At 47.6% G+C, this 24,058-nt stretch overlaps 1 protein-coding gene across 4 annotated transcripts; it reads left to right on the top strand.

Moving 5' to 3' along the window:
• Positions 1-2,791: 2,791 nt before the first annotated feature.
• Positions 2,792-23,501, top strand: RILPL1 (Rab interacting lysosomal protein like 1). 4 transcript variants are annotated; one of them, XM_063173158.1, is made up of 8 exons: positions 2,792-3,101; positions 6,318-6,468; positions 10,794-10,912; positions 11,825-12,052; positions 14,366-14,538; positions 15,057-15,149; positions 18,311-18,398; positions 20,714-20,857. In XM_063173158.1, the coding sequence occupies exons 1-8, from the start codon at positions 2,799-2,801 to the stop codon at positions 20,717-20,719; spliced, it is 1,161 nt and encodes a 386-aa protein (XP_063029228.1). In that variant the 5' UTR covers positions 2,792-2,798; the 3' UTR covers positions 20,720-20,857. The 4 variants fall into 4 exon arrangements, with proteins under 4 accessions (XP_063029228.1, XP_063029227.1, XP_063029229.1 ...); XM_063173157.1 differs by having other exon boundaries at positions 18,311-18,422; XM_063173159.1 differs by lacking the exon at positions 18,311-18,398 and adding an exon at positions 17,440-17,514 and having other exon boundaries at positions 20,714-20,852.
• The last annotated feature ends 557 nt before the right edge of the window (positions 23,502-24,058 follow it).

The following is a 24,058-nucleotide window of genomic DNA, read 5'->3' as shown; positions in this document are numbered from 1 at the left end:
GCGGCGGCACCGAGCGGCGCTTCCGGCCCGCGCCGCGCCCCTTCCGGCGCACGGGGCCGCCGCTCATTGGCCGCCGCCGCCCCGCTGCCACGTACGGGCTGCGCTACGGCGGCCGCCGGGAGACAAAGGGCAGCGGGACCGCCAAGGCGCTGAGGCAGCGCCCGCGCGGCGCGGGAGGCGGGATCCACGCGAGGGAGCAGCCAATGAGCGGGGAGAAAAGGCGGGGCGGTGGCGGCGAGAGCCAATCAGAACGAGGATCGGGAATGAGGGGGCGTTGCCCTGCAACGGGGCGGGGCGGGGAGAGGGCGGGAGGCGGGAAACGGAGGCTGAGGGGATGGGGGGGGGGGGGGGGCGGCTCCTGAGGGGTCCCGGCAGCTCCGGGGGCGATGAGGGCAGGCGGGAGGGACGCAAGGCGGCTGTCACCGCGGCTGTCACCGCTGCCGAGGCTGCTGCGGCTGCTGCTAAAATTGGGAAATCAGAACTTGCTGCAGCGAGGGAGATGTTTGGGGAGCAGCCAACGTTTAAGATGTTAATAGTGAAGCCCAGCCTGTGGGCTATTCACGCTTAAGGAAACACAGTCATGGCACGTCCAGTTTCTGCTTCACCCCAGAGTAACTGTTTAAAAACCCATTCCTTGCATGACCATGCTTAAGCGCTAATTTCCAATTAAACCTCCCAAACTGAAATACAGAAGTTAATACTTGAGCTCAAGGCAGCCTGTTTCATGACTAGCTGTTTTAATGGTGTGGGGAAGAGTTAAAGACTAACACACAATCTGGCTTTCCAGTGAAATATTTATATGCTACTTTTGCCAATAAGCGTGGTTGTTGTAGCCGTGGTGACATCCAGACACATTCATGTGCACAAATGGCAGATTTCCATCAGCACATTCTGCTCCAGGTGTGGGCCGGCAGAGCTGCCGTGTCAGGGCAGGCACAGGGTGGGGACAAGTGTGGACAAAATCTGCCAGACAGGCTGAGCCTGAGGAGCTGCAGGTCACACGCGTGCCTGGATGAGAGACTTTTCCTGCCAAGCCATATTCCATGAGTTTGGATCAGGCCAACATCAAACCTGCTGCTTCCCATACACAAACTGTGCTGGTTTTTCACCTTTCTCAGCTGTAGTTTTGGTCTTTCCACACATGTTCCCTACATTGTTGTATTTTTCCTCTACCGACGCTTGAACAGAACAACGGGAACTCGCGTAGTACCAAATTCTTGTGGCAAAAACTTTTTCTCATCTCTAACTTGGGCAAAACGATGATTTCACAGCATAGCTGCTCCCCTGAGGTACTGCAGAGTGTTCTCCAAGATTCTGCTCAGGCTGCTCCTCCTCCTTGTGTAAGCACCTTTGCCAGGAAAGGATGACTACACCATTATTCATCCCACTGCTCTCCTGGAACTTTGTGCAATATCCTGTGGTGTTCAACTTTGGGAATAAGTTTCATGAATGTTATATGGATATATATTTTCACTGAGTTATTGCTGTAACTTAGGGAATTGATTGGCAGGCTCAGATATTTGGGGACTGATTGTTCCCCTTCTGGCTGCCCTGGTACCTACTGAAAGGGTATGAGAAGGATCAATATTTTGTACCTCGTGGCAGAACGAGGTTGTGACAGAATTGCATTAAAAAGTTGCTCTGGTGTCACAGTGTTGCATTTCTGGTGCTACAGTGTTACATTTCTCACCGTTCATTCCTCCCATTCACCTACACCGGCGTTTTACATCTGCCAAAAGTAGATAATTAATGCTGTATTCACAACATGCAGCACGTGTCAAGTCATTCCAGCCTTGGCTTTTGCAGCCCCACTGCTATTTCTCCTGACTAGTTCCAGTGTTTGGTATTACTTATTGTATCTTGTCCAAAATAAAATGTATTATTCCTACTCTGCATATAGCAAATGGCAGAACTGGGACCTAAAATTATTTCCAGGCACATTTAGCTTATCTGTAGAGACTCATCTGGAGCATCTCTTCCTAAACTCTGTGGAAATAAGAACATCCAAACATTCACAGTCACACCCGCGAACCGGCTCCACCGTCCGTGCGGGACCCGAACCGCGAGCCCGGGCGGCTCCGAGCTCTGCCCCCAAACTCTCCGTTCTCCCCCCGGACGGGTCCGCAGGAGCTGTCGGTACCGAGAGCCCTCCCGCTGCTGCGGGACAAGCACCGAGCGAAGCGCGCCCACCCTTGCCGATGCTCCTGTCCCCACCGCAAGCGAAGCCCCGCGGGGCAGCGCCATCCCCCGCGCCTCGGGCCGGCGGGGCCGGTCCCGGTACCGGGATGCGCGGCGGCCGCGGGCATGCGGGACTGGTCCCGGTACCGGGATGCGCGGCGGCCGCGGGCATGCGGGAACGGTCCCCGTACCGGGATGCGCGGCGGCCGCGGGCATGCGGGAACGGTCCCGGTAACCGGGATGCGCGGCGGCCGCGGGCATGCGGGAACGGTCCCGGTACCGGGATGCGCGGCGGCCGCGGGCATGCAGGGCCGGTCCCGGTACCGGGATGCGCGGGGGCCGCGGGCATGCGCGGGGCCGCCCCCGGCCCGCCCTGCGCCGGGCATTGGCCGCGGGCGGCGGGGCGGTGGTGGCGGGGACGCCGCGCCCGCCTCCCGCCGCCGCTCCCCCAGCGCCGCCCGGCCAAGTTTAAACACCCCCGGCCGAGGCGCCCGGAGTTCGCGGGAGTTGCCGGGGGCCGCGGCCCGGGCGCGGGGCAGCGGCGGCGACTGCACGGGGACCGCCCCGCCCGGAGCGCGCCCCGCCGCCGCCTATGCGGGCGCCGCGGGGCCGGGCGAGCCATGGACGGCGGCGGCGGCGGCGGAGTGCCGCCCGCCCTGGAGAAGAACGCGGCGGAGCTGACGGTCATGGACGTGTACGACATCGCCTCGGCCGTGGGGCAGGAGTTTGAGCGGGTGATCGACCAGCACGGCTGCGAGGCCATCGCCCGCCTCATGCCCAAGGTGGTGCGGGTGCTGGAGATCCTGGAGGTGCTGGTGAGCCGCAACCACATCAACCCCGAGATGGAAGAGCTGCGCCTGGAGCTCGACCGCCTGCGCCTGGAGAGGATGGACCGCATCGAGAAGGAGAGGAAGCACCAGAAGGTGCGGGCGGGGAGCGGGGGGCGCGGCGGGGCAGGGCTGCCCCCGCTGCCGCAGCCGCTCGGGGGACTCGGGCTCGGCCCCCCGCCGCCGTTCTCCCCCCGCCGCCGCCGGGAGCACAAAGAGCGGGGCCGGGGTCGGGAGCGGGCGGGGCACGCGTGCGGTACAGCCCGGGCGGCTCACGGCTCTGCGCGGATGCTGCCTGAGCGTCGCCGAGGCTTTGGGCGTGTTGTTGTTTTTTGTTTCCTTCCCTGCTGGAAGTTTCCTCCCTCCTTCCCTTTCTCCACCCCTTCCCCGGTCACTGCGTTTCCTTCCCCCGGGTCTGGCGGATTCGGACTCCCGCTCCATCCCCTCTCCTGGGGAGGGACAGCGCTGCTTCCTGCTAGGCCAGGAAAGGTCACTGACAAGAATAAATACACTTTCCTCTCCGGGGCTGGGAATGATTTAGCAGTCTAGTTTTCCTGGAACAGACTTCGGGTTCGACAAATCATAGGAGAGAGATGGAGAACCAAGTGATTTCAGAGCAGAGTTGGAGCTGAAGAGTAGGGAAGAGCACTCTGCCAGATTGCTGCTCCATCCTCTGATGGCAAGATGTCCCTTGGCTTGTTTTGGGGTGGTCACAGTGTTCCCTGACCCCATTCCTGTTAAAGCCCGAGGCAGAGAGCATTTCCCATACCCTGTCAGCCTCTCATGGCAGGACAGCAAGCTCCAGTTACTGCAGTGAAAGTGGCAGATCTGCTCTTTAAACCATCCAGATAACTGATGTAAGAAATGGTTCTGGTAAATGACTATGCTAAATGATCACTGCTGCCTCATGCCATTCCTGATTCCACACACAGAATCAGGATAAACAGGAGATGGGGGATTTCTGGAAGAGACACCCCAAACTTCAAGATTTGGCTTAACTGGATAAATCCCAGTTTTATATTTCAAAGAGAGTCAGCTAAAGGACTTTCACCTAGCATATGGGAAATCCAGGATAAACCCTGCAACATTTTGCAGAGGAAGTCTCAGGGCAATGTCTCTGAAAAGGAAGGTAAAAGACCTTTAATATACAAAGCCTTGGTAAGTCTCAAGAGTATGATAAAAGAAGGTCCAGAGAACAGATACAAATATGTTGGATATTTACCAAAGGCTGGGGATGAAGCAGATACAGAACTGACCCAGTGTCATTGTACAAGTTGTTCTGGAGATGTTTCTGAAGTTCTTATAAGTGTTAAAAAGTTTCCTAAACATGTCAGCTGATCTCCCTGCCAGTCAACCACCTCAGCTCTGTCAGCTTCTCTGAGCGTCATGAAGTGGCTCAGGGAGTGTTTAAACAATTTACTTCAGTCTAAACAGATTTTAACAGGAAAATAAACTGCATGATACATACCTTTTATTTTTTTAAATCAAGCTGGTTCCCAGTGCACCAGGTCCCTACAGAACTTTGGTCTCTCATCTGCTCTGTTCCAATGTGAGGGTTGAAGACTTTCACAGGACAGGTGCTGATAAGCAGAAAAAATCACATACTGAGAAACAGTTTTTGATGTCAAACCCTCCAAGAAACACCCAGAAAAGCTTTTAGTAGTCCTTGCAAGCATCAGTTTGAGATTTCAGATTTAAGATTTATGTGTGAATCTGTTTTGCTTGTGAACCTGGCTCAGCACCCACTGCCTGGGGCTTCCTGAGCTGGCTGGCACTGCCTGGCCCGTGGATGTGCCTCCCTGTCTGCTACTTCCACTAATGAGGACTCCAAAGTTAATTTCTGCTCCAATTCATTGGCTCTTCAATAGTAATAAATGACAAAGTTTGCCTAGGCAAACCTGGCATAGCTGTGTGTTTACAGTGCAGCCACATATAAATGATATAAGTTTAGCTTGTTTGGGGTTTGTGTGCGTTCTATTTTGGTTTTATCAATATGCTTGGTAGTGATGAATGTGCTGGTTTATTGCTAAAATAGGTCACTGCATTATTTTAGCTACACAGGTGTAACAGGGAGCATCACTGTAAATAATCCAGGTTTTTGGAAATAGCAATTTCATTACAGATTTAGTAAAATAAAGAGTTTCAGGTAAAATAGGTGATTAATTACATTTTCTTTCCTTTTTAATACTTAACTCTGTGTAGCTTACCACACCTTTGCTATTTATTATTTATTATCTTTGCCACCTAATGTTTTCTGCAGCACTTTCAGCAGCAATACAGTAATGAATGCTGGAATAAAATGGTATTTGGACCCAAAAGTCACCAGGAACATGACTTCCCATTATCAGAGCATGCATTCAAAGCAGAGAGCTATCCTTTAATCTCTCAGCAGAGCTTATTTTAGCCTGGAGCTGTGCTTGGCTGGGTTGTTGTGTGGATGTGTTTTGTTGTTAGGTAGGAAAGGGGCATGTGGATGGATGTGAAAGTCAGCAGTGACTCAGCCTGGCTCCAGGGATTTGCATGCAGCTTTTTGTCTGAAGAGCATAAGTGAAAATGGAGCAGGGAATGCCCCCCTCTGCAGAAGTGAGATAACCAGAGAAGCTTTTGGAACAGGCAAGGTTCTAAATACAACTGCTTTCCTTAAGGACTTTCTCTTTTTTGTCCTGACTTGACCTTCACGAGGATTGGTGACAGCTGCTCTTGACACAGAGTGTCCCAACAAATGGGAGCTGTTCTGGCTGGCCTGGCTGCACTAACACAGGACATTCCAGCAGGACAATTTACATGGGAGGCAGCATGGCTTGGGTTTGTGTTCACTGTGTGCACCAGGAGCTGCACTGGATCACACACTCATCAATTTACACTTGAGTTTCATGGCAGGAATTCAGACCAGGCTGTTGTGTCAGAAGCAGTTCCACCCCTGAGCTCCTGGCCCTGCTGTGGGATGGTTTGGGGGCTCTCTAACAGCTTTGCAGCTGCTTCCTGGGGTGCTGCAGGGAATTGGTGCTGGTGTTTGGTTATTGGACCCTTAATCTGGTCCTCACAGCACAGCAGGGTATGAGGAGCCATCCTTTGGGTAACTTGCTTTGCATCAGGAATGATCCCCTCAGGTATTTCCATTCAGATGTAGCAAAGGGGGCTGTGGGGTGGTGGCATTAAAAAAGCAGATGTCTTCTAAGAAACTCAGAGTAGATTTATTTAATTGCTTTCCATAAGAATCAGTAGGATCTGTAGTTTGATCTGTAAATTGCCCAGTCAAAGACTCTTTACATGTTTTAAAATATCAATGTGTTGTCCTGGTCTGCCCTATAGGAATTAGAACTGGTGGAGGATGTCTGGAGAGGGGAAGCACAGGATCTTCTCACCCAAATTGCACAACTCCAGGAGGAGAATAAACAACTGATGACAAACTTATCTCACAAAGACATTAATTTCACAGAAGAGGAATTTCAGAAGCATGAAGGCAAGTTTGCTACTTCAAATTCAGTCCTTGCTTTGTTACAAAAAGAAATACTTAATCAAAATACTTTGACTGGATATTCTGGTGTGGTTTTTCCCTGAAGATTAATTCAGATCTGGGTTTTGAAGGCTGGTTTGTTTATATATATATATATATATATAACCTAAATAGAAAATCTCTGAATACATGATGACACTGAAGACATGATAAGAGGTGGAGAAATTAGGGAAAGAAAACCAACTTTTTGTTTGTCTGAGAAGCACCTCTGGAAGTAAAGTCTAGATACACCCTTTGGTCTATCTCTGTTTGGGTTCTCATTTTGCTGGGGGTGGATGAAACTCTGCCCAACGCTGTGGGAGCTGCACTCCCTCTCTCCTTGAGGCTCAGCGCTGCTCACTTGCACTGGGGAAATGCATAATTAAACCTTCAAAGAGTAAAAATTGTTAAACCTCTCAAGATATTTTTTAAAACAAATGCAATGCTTTCAAATTAGGAGTCAATTAGTGGCAAAGAAGTAGCTCAACATCAGGCTGACAAACTCCATGCAAAATTCAGCATGGCAGCAATGAGTCATGGGCCATGAAGACTGACATTGTGTTACAAAGAACCAGCTTCCCCTTTGTTTTCTTTTTTTTTTTCCTTCTTTTTTTCTCTTCCAGTGGCTATCTAGCTCACTGCAGCTCATGTGCTTGCATTTAAATATAGCCACACTCCTCACATCCAGCCAAGCAGATGCCAGACGTTCTTTTCTTGTTATTTTTACTGTGTCTACCCATGTGTGACAACACAAACAAAACCCATAAGCCCATTCCAGAGCTTAGGCTGAGATCACTGACATTCTTTAGCCAAAGTATTCAGTTTAAGTGAAATCTTTTAATTTCTATCAACCCCATTTAATTATTTGGATCTATTATATCAAACCTGACTGGTTTTCTTTGAGGACATATTGTCATTAATGAGCAAGGATAGATTTGTCTCAAATTACTTGTTTGGATAGTGTCAGAAAGCAGTTCTGCTGCTCTTTTTCAGTCTCTGTCCTTTGGTCTGATGTAGAGGCCAGAGATGCAGCATTTCAGGCTCAATCCTGTGTTAGCTGCACTGATTTTGAGCAGACTGCAGTGCTGCTGTCTGAGCTTGGTTTAGCACTGTGATCCCATCTCTCCTCAGCTCACTGCTCACTCACCAGACAGTGACAGGGGTGATTTCACACAGGCAGCAGAGGCACTGATCTGGGTGTGCAAGGCCTTGGGAGTCAGTCCTGCCAGTCAGTTCTCAGAGCCTTGTTTGAGTGTGATGAAGTGTTCGTGGCAGAGGCAGTTCTGTGCAAACAGGAGTGCTCTGAGCAGAGCAGGATCCTGTGACAGGACCTGTGACAGCAGAACACAGAACACAAGGGAGGGGTTGAGATGAGCCTCTAACACCCATTAAAGTGGCTCCTCCCAAGCCCAAACAGAGCCCTGCTTGATGGTGCTGAGTGATTGGAATATCCCAGGAAAATGCCAGATGCAAACTTGACCCGAGTGTGTCAAACAGGACGAGCAGGCTCTGTGCCACTGCCGGGGAGCTGCTGCCTCAGCCTGGCTGTGCTCAGGGACCTGTGTGCCCCTGCTGTGCTGCAGGACCCACAGCTCCCCTCACAAGGGACATTGAACTTGTGCTGAGTGCTTAGGTAATGGTGCAGTGCCACAGGCTCTGCCTGGCACAACTCTGCCAAGTTGTGTGGACACAGCACTGAACAGATCACTAAACACAAAGAATATTTTTTTTTCTTTTTTTTTTTTTTTTCTTTCTTTCTTTTCTTGGTGTCCTCCCCTCCAGCTGCTTTCCATTCTCTTGCTGGAACAACACCAGGGTCACAGCAAACCACAGGAAACTGCTCATAGGATGTGCCTGGGTGTGCCATTTAAGATCTTGCATTTATTAGAGTTTGAACCATTTAGAGATAATTATTTTACATTTAGGGCACTTAGTGATTTCCCTCTCCTCTTTCCCAGTGCCTGAGGAAATGGAAGGAGATGTGACTGTTTCATAAAATTCCCCACCTTTCCTTCCCCCCCACTTCCTGAAATAAAAATTGTAGTGATCTGTGCACACAATTGAAGCCTTTTAGGCTCACCAATGTTAGCAAAAAAAATGAGCACAGTGGGAGGAAAAGTAGTCAGCACTGAATTGTATTTTTTCTTTAAATAGCACCTGCTATCTAGAGATCTCAAAGCATCTCACAAGTGCTAATGGATACAGCTGCATTCACTATCTCCTTCTGAGTGAAACTACCAGTCTGAAGTTTCACTGCAGTTCCTCTACTTCAAGGCAAAGTTTTGGATTCTTTTGGTTTTAAATGCAGCTGATGTTTCAGGCCCCAGCCCTGAGATTGGCTGCAGTGAGGTTTGTGGGTGCAGAGAAGGGCCACACCTGTGCTGTGAGAGAGGAATGTGGATCTTTTAGAAGAGTTAAGCTGCAGTTTGTGTTTGTGACACTTGTTCTCCCTGGTGGGTATGAGCTGGTACCACAGCAAAGAATTAAAATTATCCTGTGAAAAACTAGAACCCAGAGCAGCACAGAGCTGATAAAAACCAGGGTCCAGAAATAGAGCGGGCAAATGCACCACAGAATTAAAAGGGGTGAGAGTGTAACACTAGAATGTGAACACCATGTCACTGACAGTTCTTTGCTGGGGTTTGCCAGGAACATGTCCTGGGAACCAGATTCCTGGCCAGCCATGAGCAGCAGTGCTTTCCCAGCAGAGCAGTTCCCTGTTCTCTGCAGAACCACAGCTCTGCTCCTTCAGCACTGAGAACTGGAGCTGCTGCTCCCTGTTTGCTCTGGTCCCTCCCTGCCTGCACGGGAGCCCAGAGCTGGGCAGGAGTGCACATCCACCAGTTCTCCCTTTCCTTCTCTGAGCTTTGTCCTGCTCTGCTCTGTTCTCCATCAGTTCATTCTGTAGCTGACCTGTGAGCTGGAGTCCTACAGACATGCAGCTAATTTCTCTTGTGGGAACAACTCTGGATTTCTCTGATGGGGGAAGAACAAAACCAGGAAGTCTGAGCTGATGTTAGAAAGTAGAGCCTTTCCTGGCTGGATGCATTTGATGCATACAGAGAATATTTCTGATGTGGGAGCTGCTTTAATGTATTGAAAAGGAAGCAGCTTTGCAGCCAGCCCAGAGCGGGGAGTGCATCAGCACCACTTGCAGTTCACAAATGGAAGAAGCTGAAGAGCCACACAACAAAGGACTTTGCCAAAGTGAGTGGAGTTAGCAGCAGGATTTGAGCTCCTGCTTGGGCTGGGCTTTGGCCAGGGGAGCCTCACACTGCTCTGCAGTGTTTGCATCTTCAAGGATGTTGTGCAGTGTGATTTCATGTGACAGCTCAGGACCATCAAACTGCACATCTCTGTGCCAATCTCAGGGCAGGAGATTCATCATCTCACCAAGGTAAAACCTCTGCTCTGTGTCTGCTCTCAGGAGTCCATCACTGCAGTGCCAGATCCAAGTTATCTCTGTAATGGCTAATAGAAGAATGCTTCCTGTGGTTTATAACATTTCCTAATAATTCATTGATTAGATTTAAGGTTAATCTAACCCTTTCTTTATTTTCAGACAGAATCAGAGTTGGATTCTTGGCAATGTTCCAAACTCCTTTCACCAGTGTAATGCTATCAAGTATTCTTCTCTCAAGTACAATTACTCTAAATATGAATTACCACACAATAGGATGGGAAAAGGGTGGCAAAACATGAGGAGAAAATATGTGGCCATAATTCAGACTAAATTTTGGTTCTTCATTCTGGATGGCGGTACCCTCTGAAGGTCCTGTTTCATCTTGTTTTCACCAAACACAAAACTGGATTTCAACTAAAATTCAATCTAGTTCAGTGCTCCTCAGCTGGTTTGGATCCAGATATAATCCACAACAGTGATGTGTTGTTTACATCTTACTGAAGATCCAGACCATCTTTTTTACAATTTTCTCAAGGCCTTGGCCAACTGATGCCAGTGATAATCACAGAGATAACCAAGCTCCCTGGGGCATGGTGTGAACATTGATGTAAAACTACTAAGGCAGAGAGATGCAGCAGTGTCACTCACTGTTAGAAATGTTTCTGAGGAATGTCAGTTCCTTTTTAAGGAGTCTCTGTGCAGGGGCTTTATGGAGTGGATTCTGTCATCTGTGTTCTCTGTTACCCTTGAGGTAACCTCTAAAGCATCTCTGTAATTCTACCAGCAGGCAACTTCCAGAGTCTGATAAATATTCCTCATTGTTATTGTTCTCAGGCTCAGCAGCTCCTGCCTGCCCTCAGTTTGTGTTCTGTGTTCTTTTTTTAACCAGGGATGTCAGAGAGAGAGCGGCAAGTCATGAAGAAGCTGAAGGAAGTGGTTGATAAACAGAGGGATGAAATCAGGGCAAAGGACCGGGAACTTGGACTCAAAAATGAGGATGTAGAGGCTGTAAGTGGCTCGTGGTCTTCCTATTTCTGTTCTTTCTCACCCACACTTCCACAGCCTGGTTTTGAGTTTGAAGTTAACACAGAAAGTATAAACAGTGCTGGTTTAATGGTCCTGCAGCTGAAATGTCCAGCAGAGCTGTGGAGTGTCCAGAACGGTCAGGCTGCAGTGCAGCCCCACACCAGGGATGCAGTGTGGATCTCTCTGCATGAGAAGGGCCTGCAGTGACCTGTTCAGATGAGTCACAGACTCCTCTGTGACTCCAGGCATGACATGAGATTTGGCACTTTCTGTGCAATGACCTCCTTACCCACATTTTGCCTCCCATTCCTCACACTGCCTCATGTCCTCAGGCCATGGGACTTTCCTGGTGCCAGTAAGGCCAGGCCTGGGTGATCTCTGCTCTGCCCAATGCCTTTGGCAGGTGCTGCAGCCTTTGGAGTTGGGGCTGTCCACACACAGCCAGCAGGTCACATCTGCCTCAGGAGAGAGCCTGGAGCTCAAAGCAAAGCACCCAGAGACTGAGCACTGAGGATTCCTCTGTCCTCCCCTGGGTTAAGATTTGATTCAGAACTCCAGAAGCCACCCTATCCTTGAATTAATATCAGAAGTGATGGATTTGCTTTTATCTGAAAAACTCCCTGTGCTAGGGGAATTTACTCTAGAAATCAATTAAATTTGGGTGATTGAAACTGTAGTAGACAATTAGATACTAGAAAAACTAATCTGGGGGTGAGGACAGGGGGGGATTAATTAGATACTAGAAAAACTAATCTGGGGGTGAGGACAGGGGGAGGACAGGAATTAATTTTCAGATTAAATGCAACAGGAACCCACTGCTTCAAGATATTTGGGACTGAGCCATTATGGCTCATGGCTGAATGGCCACTGAGCTCCTGCATGGATGTTTTGCAGCTGCAGCAGCAGCAGAACAGGCTGATGAAGATCAACCACGACCTGAGGCACAGGATCACGGTGGTTGAGGCCCAGGGGAAGGCGCTGATCGAGCAGAAGGTGGAGCTGGAAGCGTATCTGCAAACCAAGGAGCAGGAGATGGGCAACCTCAGAGCTGAGCTGGGCAAGCTCAGAGAAAAGCTGCAGGGTGAGGACAGCCAGGCCAGCCAAAATGGGGAGGAAGTAAAGGTAAGAGCACTTTGGATCACTTTTTAAGCAGCCTTTTAAAAAGCTTTGGACTTCATACCAAGTACCCCTTTGCATTTTGGTTGTGGTAGCGTGTTTGCTTCATTTTCTTTGTACACACCTACCCCTTTCCCCAAAGGAAAACAAACCAATTCCTGGCAGGGTCTGGGTTTTCCAAAGACAAACAGCCAGGAGTAGCTTCAGCTTTGCCAGATCTGCAAATATTCAAGGCCAGATGGGTCACAGGGTGCATAGGGATGGTGGTGGCAGCTGAAGCACAGTGGAACAGAAACTGCCAGAAGTGGTCCCAGAGTCAGGGTAGAGCTTTGCACACCTGATCCCTGCAGTTCTCATGGCACTTCAGATCAGCCAGGACTAAGCTGGTTAAGTGCTACCAAATCAATACATAAATATTTCAAGGCACTTTTTAGAGGAACCAACTTTGGCCTTATTTCTGCTTTTGCTTCCCATTAGAATTTGTGCAGTGAAGTGTTGTGAGCACAGATGTTCATGAAAAGCAAACATTCCTGCTGGCAGAGCCAGGTTCTTGCAGAACAGGCAAAGTGACAGTCTGCAAATGGAGCTGGGCTGAGATCAGAGCAGAGGAATGCAAATTTGAGGGGAGCTTCCTGAGAAAAAGATACACTGATCTGTTGATCCCTGAGTCCTCTTTATGGTTCCTAATATTTCCCTTTGTGCCTATGACATTACTGTTTTATTCCTGAAGCAAATGTACTGCATTGCCCTCTCCTAATGATGTTCTTAGCAGAGTAGGAAATGCAATAAGGGGTGTAATGATATTTAAGAATTAGAGGAGCTCTATCACACAGAGCTGTTCAGCTTGGTGCATTGGTGAGAGCTCCATGGTAAATGACTGGCAGACTGCAGCAGAGAGTGAAACATCCAGTGAAACACCCACTTCAGGAATACACATCAAAAAGCAGAGACAAAAGCTGATGGAGTACCTTGGTCCCCTGGGAATGTGGCAGCCAGTGCTGTGTTAACATGTCACTGCTGAGCTGGGCAAGCACTGTATTAATGATGAAAAGGATTATTTCATTGCTGTTAATTCAGCCAGGACACCCAGCTTTGTAAACAGGGCTGGGGAGCCCAGGCCTGGAGCCAGCAGGATAAAAGTGTCCCCAGTGTCTGCAGAGAAAGGATGCATTCTTCACCTCTCTCCAGCTCATCAGTTCCATGGCAATGGTGCCTCCTCTCATTAGAGGCGTCCCTGCTCCCTCTGCCAGGACAGAGCTCACACAGGAGCTGCAGTGGCAGGCACAAAGCTGGAATAGCTGCATGCTCCAGAAGGGCCATGGCTTGTTGGCCCCAGTCAAGGACATTTGCATTGGGTACAGGCTGCTCAGTCTGTGCTGATTTGAGCCAAATCTAGCAAAAATAGCTTCTTTGGGCAGACACGTGGGACAAATACACAACCAAAAGGAGAGACACCAGCTCAGACCCATACCTAGGGGGTGAAGGGGAGGAAAAGTGTTTGGGTAATTTCCTTTGAACCTCTTGTTGCATCAATCTTTGATCCATGTAGTCTGTGCAAAGGAATGTGTTTGGATGAAAAGGGTGATCAAACAGTGCCCAAGTGAGCATTGCTCTGCTGCCTCATCCCTGCAGGACAGGCACTGAATTCTCCTGAAATTCACCTTAACCAAGTTCAGCCTGAAACCATGGATCAGTCTATTGCAAAACCATTTCACAAACAGGAGCTTAGAAGGAGGTAGAGTCAGGATTACAAAAATGGACTTTGTAGGAATTTCACTACTCAACTCCTCAAATTTCCAGCTTGTATTCCAGCAAGCTGTCACTGCCACACAGGAGCTCTGAGATTCTGATCTCTGCATCCTCCCACAGGGGTGAGTGGCTGACCTGGCTGCTGGCAGCTCTGATTTCATGTGCTGGCCTCTATTAGTCCTTGTAAAAAGCATCACATTTCAAATGGACTTTGCTACATTTCAAATGTATTTTCTTGGAACAGAGTGTCCTGCATTTGTTTGTATTGTTATTAATCCTGCAGACCTCTTAAGGCTTGGAGCTGCTCTTCAGAATCTCAATTCCAAGTTCCCTTCCCAGAACCTTGTGGTTTTTCATCATTGTATGTTTACATTAGAAGAAGACACCTCTTTGTGGGAGGAGCTGGAAGGAACTGTATGACCATTGCCATGTCATTTTTTCAGTGTTTAGATAAATAACTGATGTTTGATTTACTCCACTTGTTAAAAGTATGAATTCCTAAAACTGACTTACCAAAAGTTGGACATTTGAATTGGACAGTGAATTTAAAGCCCACATTTCACTCCCTAGGCAGAACCAAACAATGATGATTGTCTCTCTGAGTCAGAGAAGATGGCAATGGACCTGAAAGATCCCAATCGCCCAAGATTCACCCTGCAGGAGCTCCGGGACGTCCTTCACGAGAGGAATGAACTGAAGTCCAGAGTGTTTTTGCTTCAAGAGGAGCTTTTATATTACAAAAGGTGGGTTACATCTCCTCTCCTGTTGGATGATATACTCAGGGAGCCACAGGGCAGGTGTAGAAACAATAAATGTGCTCTGAAGGTCTGTCCAAGTTGGTGTTTCTGCAAAGGCTTGTACAGAGACTGCAGGAATGCAGCCCCAGTTTGAACCTGGTACCTCAAACTTGTCCTTCCCCAACTCCCAGGTCTGCCCTGGATACTAGAAAAATTACAAACATTTAATAGAACTGAACTTCAAAAATGAGGATAGGAGTGGGTCTAAAATGAAAATTCTAGACCTTTTTTTCAATCCATTCCTCTTCTCCCTCTCCTTGACACAATGGGAAGAAAATATTGAATGGAGACCCAGTTCTTGGTGCTGATCCTTGGTCGATTAAAAAAATCTTAAGTTGATTTGAATGGGTTTTGAACAGATCTTTTTGCATTCTTTCATCAACAGTGCTCAGATTGAATTGTAGATCTCAAAGTGCTTCCATGGCTTGGGAGGAGAACATTAATTATCTTTTCTTTCTTTCAAGTGAGGAAATGGAAGAAGAAACCAGATCCCCACAGCCCACACCCATAATTCAGCCAAAACCCTCAACTCAGCCTGAATCCGGAATCAAACGACTGTAAGTAGCATATCTACTAAACATACTGGGTATAGTGTGTAATACCAAATGTTTCTTATGCATAGGACAATTTTAAAGACTTTAAAAATTCAGATAACCACATTCCCACTGTCTATGAGAGACACACTAAATGAGCACTTGGCAGATGTGAAACAACAGTTGGTTTTGGCCAAAACTTTTGCCTAGATCTGGGACAACTTTCAGTCTTGGATTATCATTTTCCCATGGCCTCACTCTGCCCAGTTCCCTGTTGACTGAAGCCTTTAGACCCTGACTTGCACCATGTGGGCAGCACAAAACCCTTCTGTTTGCTGAGCAAATTGCTGCTGAGAGGATGGGCACTGGCTTGGCTAGGAGAACCCCACCTTCTTCTGAAATATTAATGCTGCTGCTGGAACCAAAGCTTACTGCCAGAGATGTGCTGCTACAAGAGTATCACTTCATAAAATCACTGTGTTGGCCAGTCCTTTTCTCTGCTCAAACTCTTTCCTGGACATTTATTTATTCCAAATTAAGTCTTCTAATCTCACAGCAACTCTTTGGATTTTTGTGATACTGGAAACTTTACTTTTTTAACTGGAACAGTTGTTTCCATATAAGGAGTTCTTCCATCCTGTCCCCATGCCCACAGCCTTCAGTCCTTGTTTAATAACAGGAGCAGCCCTGGGAGAGTAAATTCCATAGGAAGATCTGGGCTGACCCAAAACACCATGGAGTCAGGAGGGCACTGTTGATTATTTGCAGTAGGCTGCAGCTTTCTGTGCTGAGAGAAACCTTCCTCTCACATGAGTAGGAAATACACTTTGGGTTTGAATTTCAGTTTTCATTCTGTGACTGTGATGGTGATGATGATGATACTGTGTTGCACAAGATCTTCACTGTAAAGTTTCTCTTTTCTTTTGCATTTCTTTTAGACCTTTTAAAGCTAATTCTGTTGTGGGGAATGGCTGGTTTCAGCTCACACAGTTTGTGTTGTGCAGCTTCCATGTTTGATTTGAAATGCTGCCTGAGTGCTTTGATGAAGCAAAGGCAGCATAAAAATGTAAACAGAGGTTGTAAGGCAGAGCACATGTTGGTGAGGTATTGGTTTTGACTCTGCCTAAGCTGAAATTCCTTCTTTAAGATGTCATGCTCTGTCCCCAGGTTTCACTCTGCTCTCTCTCCACTTAGCCATCATATTAAATAAGGGAATATAAAACTGCCTGAGTTATCAGAAGGAAGTTTTCAGTTTTCAGGTTTGTCTCGTTCTTGCAGCCTGTCTGGATAGGATTTCTCTGCTGGGGTTTTATTTTCCTCCTCTCTTCCTCTCTCTGTGTGTTGTCAACACTGTATTTGTAGTTGGGCTTTAAAAAGTCAGGAACTGTCACTGAAGCCAATGCAGCTTCTGTCCTGTCCCAAGACCCTCCTGCTGCAGTCCCTGCCTGCTCTGAGGTGTCTCCAGAGCTCCCTCTCCCTCCCCAGGGTCCCTCTCCTGCCTGGGGAACGCTGGCACATGAACCCAGTGCTGTGATGGAAACTTGCAGTGCTGCTCTTTGCATTCAGAGTGCCTTCACAGAGGAAAGTGGGGCTGCTTCTCCCTCTCTTTCAGAGTTTTTCTCCTGATTAAACAAAAAGCTGAAGTACGAGAATAGGAGCCCTCTCAAGGCAAGTTTTATGCTTGCCTGTGCAATGTGCCCTTTTCCTTTCAGCACACAGTCTGAGGGAATGAGCCATATGGATGTGTAGCCTGTGCCATCCCAGATGTGCTCAGGTGATTCAGTGCTGCAAGTCCATAAAGAAAGGAAAACAGAAGCTACAGAATCAGCATTTTTTCTGGGTTGGCACATTTGGGGCAAACTCTGAGTTCTGATCTCAGATGCTTGACTCGTACATTTGTCTCTCCCCCATCACATGACAGAGTTTTAATGAAATAATGTAACCAGGAGGCTTTACTGAGGAGGAAAAGTCCAAGGATTAAAAATGCTCCCTCTGTTTGGAGCAGAAAACACCCTTTTGTTTTCTCCTTAAGACTACGTGCTTGTTTGTCACTGATGTCATGCCTCAAACAGCCAGGAGTTCTCTTCCTATTCTTGCAGCCTACAAAAGCTGGTGTGTCTGTCAGTTCTGCAGCTCAGGACGTGCCACATTGCACAAAAATAGAAATCCTGGCTGCTGCTAATGATCCAACAGTGCTTGCCCATTTGTTTTCAATTTTAGTCTCAGAACAGCAGTTAGTGAGCTGGGGAGAGCTGCATTTGGTCACAAGTGAAATGTCTCTCGTGATTTCAACTTAATCTTTAATTGACATTAGTCCACAGTTCAAAAAAATATTTGGCACAAGGGAGAAGCTGTGAGGAGAGTCCTTAGACAGACAGAGGGTGTGCAGGTATGGATGGAGGTGTGCTGGCAGGCTGTGTGGGGCTGGCTGGGCACAGAGCTCTCAGCTCTGTGCTGCATGGATTGTCTAATGCTCAGTGCTGAACCCTCACAAAGAACTCGTCTTGCTGTGAGCCAGCTCCAGTGCTCCTGCCAGAGCAGCTGCAAGGTTTCCCTAAAGCATTCAGCTGCCTGCAGTTGGCATCTTCCTGCATGAGCAGTAGGTTCCTTTGGAACAGACACACAGCCCCTTTAACCATGCAGTTTCTTAGGAGGTTATTTCAACAGTTCACCTGCAATACTGGTTTTTAACCTGAAAATATCAACTGTAACCCCTGTGGAATCTTTAACTGTAGTGCTGGTCCTCTCTAACCCTGTGCCAATATCCAGTAGTCACAGCAGAGTCCTGTTTTGTATTTAACACACACCTTCATCCTTCATTTCCTTGTGTCTGTGCCTGTTTGTCTCTTGGAACAAAAACGTGCACTGTGCTCTGCATTGCTGGAGCTGGTCATACCTTGATGAAATCCAAGCCAGGTTGCAGGCTGCCTCACAACAGGAAAGTGGTATCTTTTAGAAACCCAAAAGCAATTGAAACTGCTCCAATAACTGTTTTTTCTGAACCAGAGTTTTTCACTGAGGAGAGCTGTCTTGGGTGATGCAGATCCCCTCTCCCTGTAACGTGTCCTGTGTTGTAATTCACAGTAACCCCATGTACATTGTTTGCCTCTTTTCTTTTTAATGGAATGCCTTTTCTTTCCCTTGCTCCAGTCTTATCTCTTCTGTGTCTGTACTTTCCTGACCAGGATCTTTACAGCCATAATGCCCATGGTAGCAGCTGGATTGATTCCAGACGATCCCACATTGCAGCCAATAAGAAGACTTGTGTCCCTTGTAGGAGTTTTTTTTAAATGTTTGGTACTGTGGTTTCCTCTTGCATGACCCCTTGTTAACAAGCACTGCTGGTTGCATTCTCCTGGCTGTCAGGGGGATCCCAGAGGATCAAAGTGCCAATCAGAATGACCAGTCAGTGTCAGTACTCATCCCAGTCCTCCATGCTCATCCTCAAACTCACATGTTATCACCTTTTGCCTCAATGTTGCCACGCTAAACCAATCATTATTCCTTGGAAAATCGGTGCAATATGCAGTTTTAACCACATCTGTTAATTCTGCTTCCTAAGCAAGGCTATTCACAGTTCTCACCAGTGCTCTTTGAGAAACTCGCTTCTAATAATTTGTTACAATCATTAGTTAGAGTTGCAGAATGGAGAGGCTGATTTCCACATTAAATTCCACTGTTAATTACAGGCTGTTGCTTTCATGTCTTTCTATCTATGCCCTGTATATTTTGTCTCTAATTATGTATTTTGGAATAGAGTGTAAAGTCTTCATAATCAATTCTGTCATCCAATTCTTGGCTCTCCCTGGAAGACATACTGATATTGTTAATGCAAAGTCTCTTTGCATTAGAACTGCTGCTTTAGCAATCTTTATATTTACAGCAACGACACACTTTCCTCTCCACACAGACAGGCTTTTTCCAAACATCCTCCATGAGCATTTTCTAGCCATAATAACAATTTTCATTGTTTCAGAAGGAATTTTAAAAGCTGAACCTTTTAGAGATTTACAAACTTATTTTTCTCCTGCCTAATTTCCTGATAAAGTGAAAAATTACTGAGCTTTGAAACTGACTGTATAAACACAGCAGTCCTTTGTGTGGGCTTCCAGACAGAAACCCTGAGCAGGCAGGACCAAATGGGCTCTGTAGGAAGGCTCAGCCACTAAACACTTCTTTTATCAGCTGGAGCTGGCTCTGGCCCTGAAAATATTCAGTATATGTGTGTGAACTTATGAACTCCTGTGATGAAGGTGGTAGAAAAGTATGAGGCTAATTAAGTACAAAATACTTATTTCACTATTAAGGCTGCACATTTGAAGCCAGGAAATGCAAAAGTTCAGGTTCTGCTAGTACTGTTATTTATGTGCATTTAACTTGTGTAGTGGTTGATTTCCCTTTCTAATCAACAAGTAATTATTCTTAATATTCTCAGTGATTATCATCCAGCCCCCTGTGTATTGAGAGGCATGGAAGGTGAACTCCCTGCTCTGCACAAGGCAGCTGGGAGGGTTGGGATTGTGGTGCTGAGGGGGATTTGGGAGAATGCTGAGGAAGGTGAATGTGGACTCAGGGTCAGGTTTATGCCCTGACCAATATTCCAGCACCTGCCAAAGCTGAGGTTCTATTGGCACAGTCCCTTACTGGGCAGCATTTAGCAGTTCCTGTCCTGGATCACAGCTGTGTGACACTTGGTACAGGGCAGGAAAAACAATCCTCACCTCCTGAAGCCAACCCAGCACTGAGACCAAAGGGATCCACAGCCAACTCAGTCCTTTGGTAGCTGGAACCACAACTTTTGCATTTCTCAGCAGGCCTAAACACTGCACTAACACCTCTTGTACTGAACCCACAACAAACAGTGACTTTACCTAATCCAGTAACTTCATCCCATACAAATAAAACAATACTAAGGATTTTTCCAGCTGTGTTTTTAGCTGTATTATATGGCTGTTGGTTCATGTACGTCATTATCTGAGAGCACCCAAGCTGTGTCACAGGAAATGACGTGCACACTCGTGTGCATTTGTTTAGAGCCTTCATCCTGCAAACTCTTGTGCACATAGGTGCATTTATTCATTCCTTTTTGCAGGAATCAAGTTTATGTATCAAAACCTCTACACTGGGAAAAAAATGTGGAGATTTATTTTCTTATCTTGTGAACTTCCCTGACCTTAAAAACAATTCTATTTCTGCTTTGTGGTAAAATATACAGATTTAATGCCAAAGATACCACTTTACTTATGCCAAGAAACTAACCTGGCTCGTGTGGCTTCGTTACCTGAGGGCTGGGGAAGGGGGAACCCACATCTAAATGATACCTGCACCTTGTAGAGTCAACAGCATTTAGAGCTTATCTGAAGCTTGTGTAGCCAAACTGCTTGAGATTGCAATGACTCCATCCCTAACAATGTTCTGACATGCACTCCCATCAGGCTGCTCTGCCTTGGTCTTCTGCAGATGCAAACAGAGTTTTTTGCTCGGTGTTTTGTTGTGCTGTGCATTGGGGTGGGTGTTTGAAGTGCTTTCAGGATGGTAAACACTGTTCTTTCTTTTCCCTTCCTCCCTCACTGCTCCCTTCCTGGAAGGTTTAGTTTCTTCTCTCGTGATAAGAAACGTATGCAGGCGTCACAGAAAAATGTGCACTTCCAGCAAACTTTTGGAGAATGGTCACATTCAAACAGAGATGATGCCTACATGGAGCAAGGACAAGAAGCCCTGCAACACCTGTGACTAAAGCCCTGAGGTGTTTGGTTTGCTGCAGTAGATCTCGACAGTCTCCTAACAAGAAGCTTCTGTACAGCATCGCGGCAGCTCGTCACTTTTCCTTGCCCTGCACACCTCGGGGTCATTTCAGACTCTCCAAAAGGGATCCCTCACTGTTCACTTGGTGACTGTTTGCTGCAAACAGGAACCCAAGCTTTGTAGTAACAGTTGCTGACACCCTGGGACATGGAAGCTTCTAGATGACTTGTTTTGTGCTGAATAACAAGTCCATGATCTTGTTCATGCATTAACTACAGTAACACAAGCTTCTTTAAACCAAAAAAGGACCTGTGCCATTATTAGAAGTTTGTTTGCAGTGTATATCTAGTACAGGGCAAAGACTCTTTTACCCTGTTTGTTAACACTACTGGTTGTTTGCTTTTTATTTCTGTAACAATTTTTTCAAGAGGGATACGACAGCTGCACGCCCTTGGTGGCAGCCACAGCTCTGCTGTGTCCTGTCCATCTTGCAGAGTCACCCCTTGGAAATGCACCTGACACAGTGAGAACTGGAGTAGCCTTGGGAGGGACAGTGAGTGTACATTTCCCTTGTGCTTACAGTGCCTAAAGCATGAAGAGACGACGTATGAGGTGAGCGTGCCTTGTGTTCTGCAGTATTAATGGAAAACAGTTTGCTTACAGGGAGGAATCCTAACTTTTAAGTTTTTTCCCTTCTTACCAGGGACTTCCTCACAGTGTAGCAGGCAGCTGCTGTAAAAGAATTAGATCTTTCCCACAGACAGGTTTTTAATTAAGTCACACTTCAGTTTCCTGTCTAGGTAAAACTGCCCAACTTCAGAGGGAAACACATCCTCAGCTGGCTGACATGAACTATTTCACTGACCTAGACATGACCCCAACCTTTTCTCTTGACTCAACACTACGTGGGCAGAGCAGATGAGTTCTGTGTGTGAAACTGCTCCTCTGGTGGTGGCAGATGTCTGGGTAGCCCCAGTCACAGGGCTGAACTTGCCAGGACAGCCCAGCAGCCAATCCCCAGGGCTGGGGCTGGATCTGCTTTGCAGCTGAGCTGGTGAGACCCTGGGCCTGACCCAGGTTGTCCTTCCAGCACTAAAGCCTCCCAGTGTCAGTGCTGAGGACACCCAGTGCCAGTGCAGTGCTCACCTCTGCTCCATACACTCCACAAGGAGCTGACCTGGTGGGAGAGGGCTCATGTGTCCATGGCTCCGTGTGAGGACAGGGCTGAGGTGTCTCTGTGGCCTTGCCCTGGGCTGGGAAGGTCCATGCTGGAGACCAGTGCTCCTGGGGAGGATCTCGTGCCAGCGGGGCCATGGGCAGCCTCTGCCTCTGCAGCTCAGTGCCAGGGGCTGGGAGCTGCTGTGGCACCACACCCCAGCTGCTCCTCCTGCTCTGCAGAGCCTCTTCTCAGGAGTGGCACCAAGGACAGGAAATACAGCTCAGGCTGGAGCAAAGCTCCAGCTACTCCAGGTACTGAGTGGAGGAGGAACTCTCAAAGGACTCCAGAGGGCTTCATGCAGGCCAGTTGTTCTTTTTACAGGGTGATCCAAGAGTGGATTTTTAATGTGTGTGAGCAGCAAATGGTTCTTAGCCCATCTGTAGTAAAACCCTGGCAATAAAATCTCTCTTTGCAGTGGTGGGCTGTATGCTGCCCTGCTCTGGCTGCAACTGCTTCATTCCAACGTGGACCTTCCGTGTGTTCTAGGCAGGGAAAGTGTTTACTGTGCCCCCCTGGTGTCACTGGAGCTCGGGGTAGGGGGGACACGTGGCCTTATATGGTGAGTCCAGCGAGGGTATGGGGTAGATGTGTTTTCACCTGGTTATGCTTTGGTAACATCCTTAAAACAGCAGCACTTCTCCCCTGATCTGAAAAGCAACTCTTAAATGGGGGTGTGTCTTAATTCAATGATACTTAAATTACCAAGATCTGGCTTCACTTCCATATAAGAAAACAAAAAGTGCAGCAGAGCCACATCAGGCAGTTAAATTGTGGGTGACCCCATGGAGTCTGTCCCGAGCGCCGTTCAGTCGCGTGGCTCATTCAGAAGGGATGCAGTGAGCAGAGACAATGCAGGAACGTGGGCCTGAGTAAGCAGATCCCTTTGGAAATCAGCTGAGAGCAAAGAGCTGGGATAATGGAGCTGCACAGACCCAACCCCAGCCAGTGCAGCACAAAGGAAATCTCCAGGCCTGGTGCACGTCCAGCGGCGCCCGGGGCTGTGTCGGGCCAGCTCTGCAGCCAACACCGACTGCAGGAGGCAGGAATCCTTCCCCACATGTCTGCAGCATTACCTCAACCCCTCAGAGCTCCTCCTGACCTGCTGGCATTAACCACTCATTCTCATGTTCACAATGCTGCATTCACACACCCCAAGTGCCATCAGGAAGGGTGGCGCAGAGGGAAGCGTTTGTAAAGATCTGAAGATCTGTCGTGTATTTTTTGTCAATATTCAAGGAAAATCTGCTTTTAGAAAAGGGGCCAGGATGCTGGCAGGTTAGGGGTGTAACAATCCTGCCTGCCAAGTGCAGGATCACTGACATTTTATGGGTTGGTTTATTTTTTTTTTTTTTTTTTTTGGTTGGGCAATAAATCATTTTAACAGTTTAATAAATATTTCTGGAAAACACGCATTTCTGCAAGACTTGTGTCTTTTTTTTTTGTGGAAAGTAACACCATCCATTCTTGGGGATGCAGCTTATGGATCTGTCTGTGTACAACTTCATAGAAATACAGCCTCAAACCAGACAAGGATTAGGACAGAGCCATTCCAAGACTGATGAAATACAATTTAAAATACATTATATTTTAGGAATGGCTTATGATGACAAAGAACATGACAGAGCCTCTTCTAGAAAGTACTGTAAGCTCCTTAATGGAAGAGGTGTGCCTGTATTTACACATCCTAGCCCTGAAAAAGATGTTTTGTCCTTTTTCCCTATTCAGCTACAACCAGCACAAGCCCAGTTTCCAGAATGGATTTAAACCCTGTGTAGCAGGGTGAGGACAGAGTGGGTGCAACCACATTTACCCATGACACCCTCCCTCAGTAACTGTCCATGGATTCATCAGGAACATGAGGCATTTTCTGACGTGCTTACTGTCCCGTGGTGCTCATTCCTCTGTACAAAGGAGTTTCATCCTCCCATGTCACAGACAGTGGACTGGTTCCATGTTTCTCTCTCACCTG

The sequence above is a fragment of the Melospiza melodia genome, chromosome 20 (genome assembly GCF_035770615.1).
Source record: "Melospiza melodia melodia isolate bMelMel2 chromosome 20, bMelMel2.pri, whole genome shotgun sequence".
Classification (NCBI taxonomy): domain Eukaryota; kingdom Metazoa; phylum Chordata; class Aves; order Passeriformes; family Passerellidae; genus Melospiza; species Melospiza melodia.
This window is presented reverse-complemented; position numbering and strand designations above follow the sequence as displayed.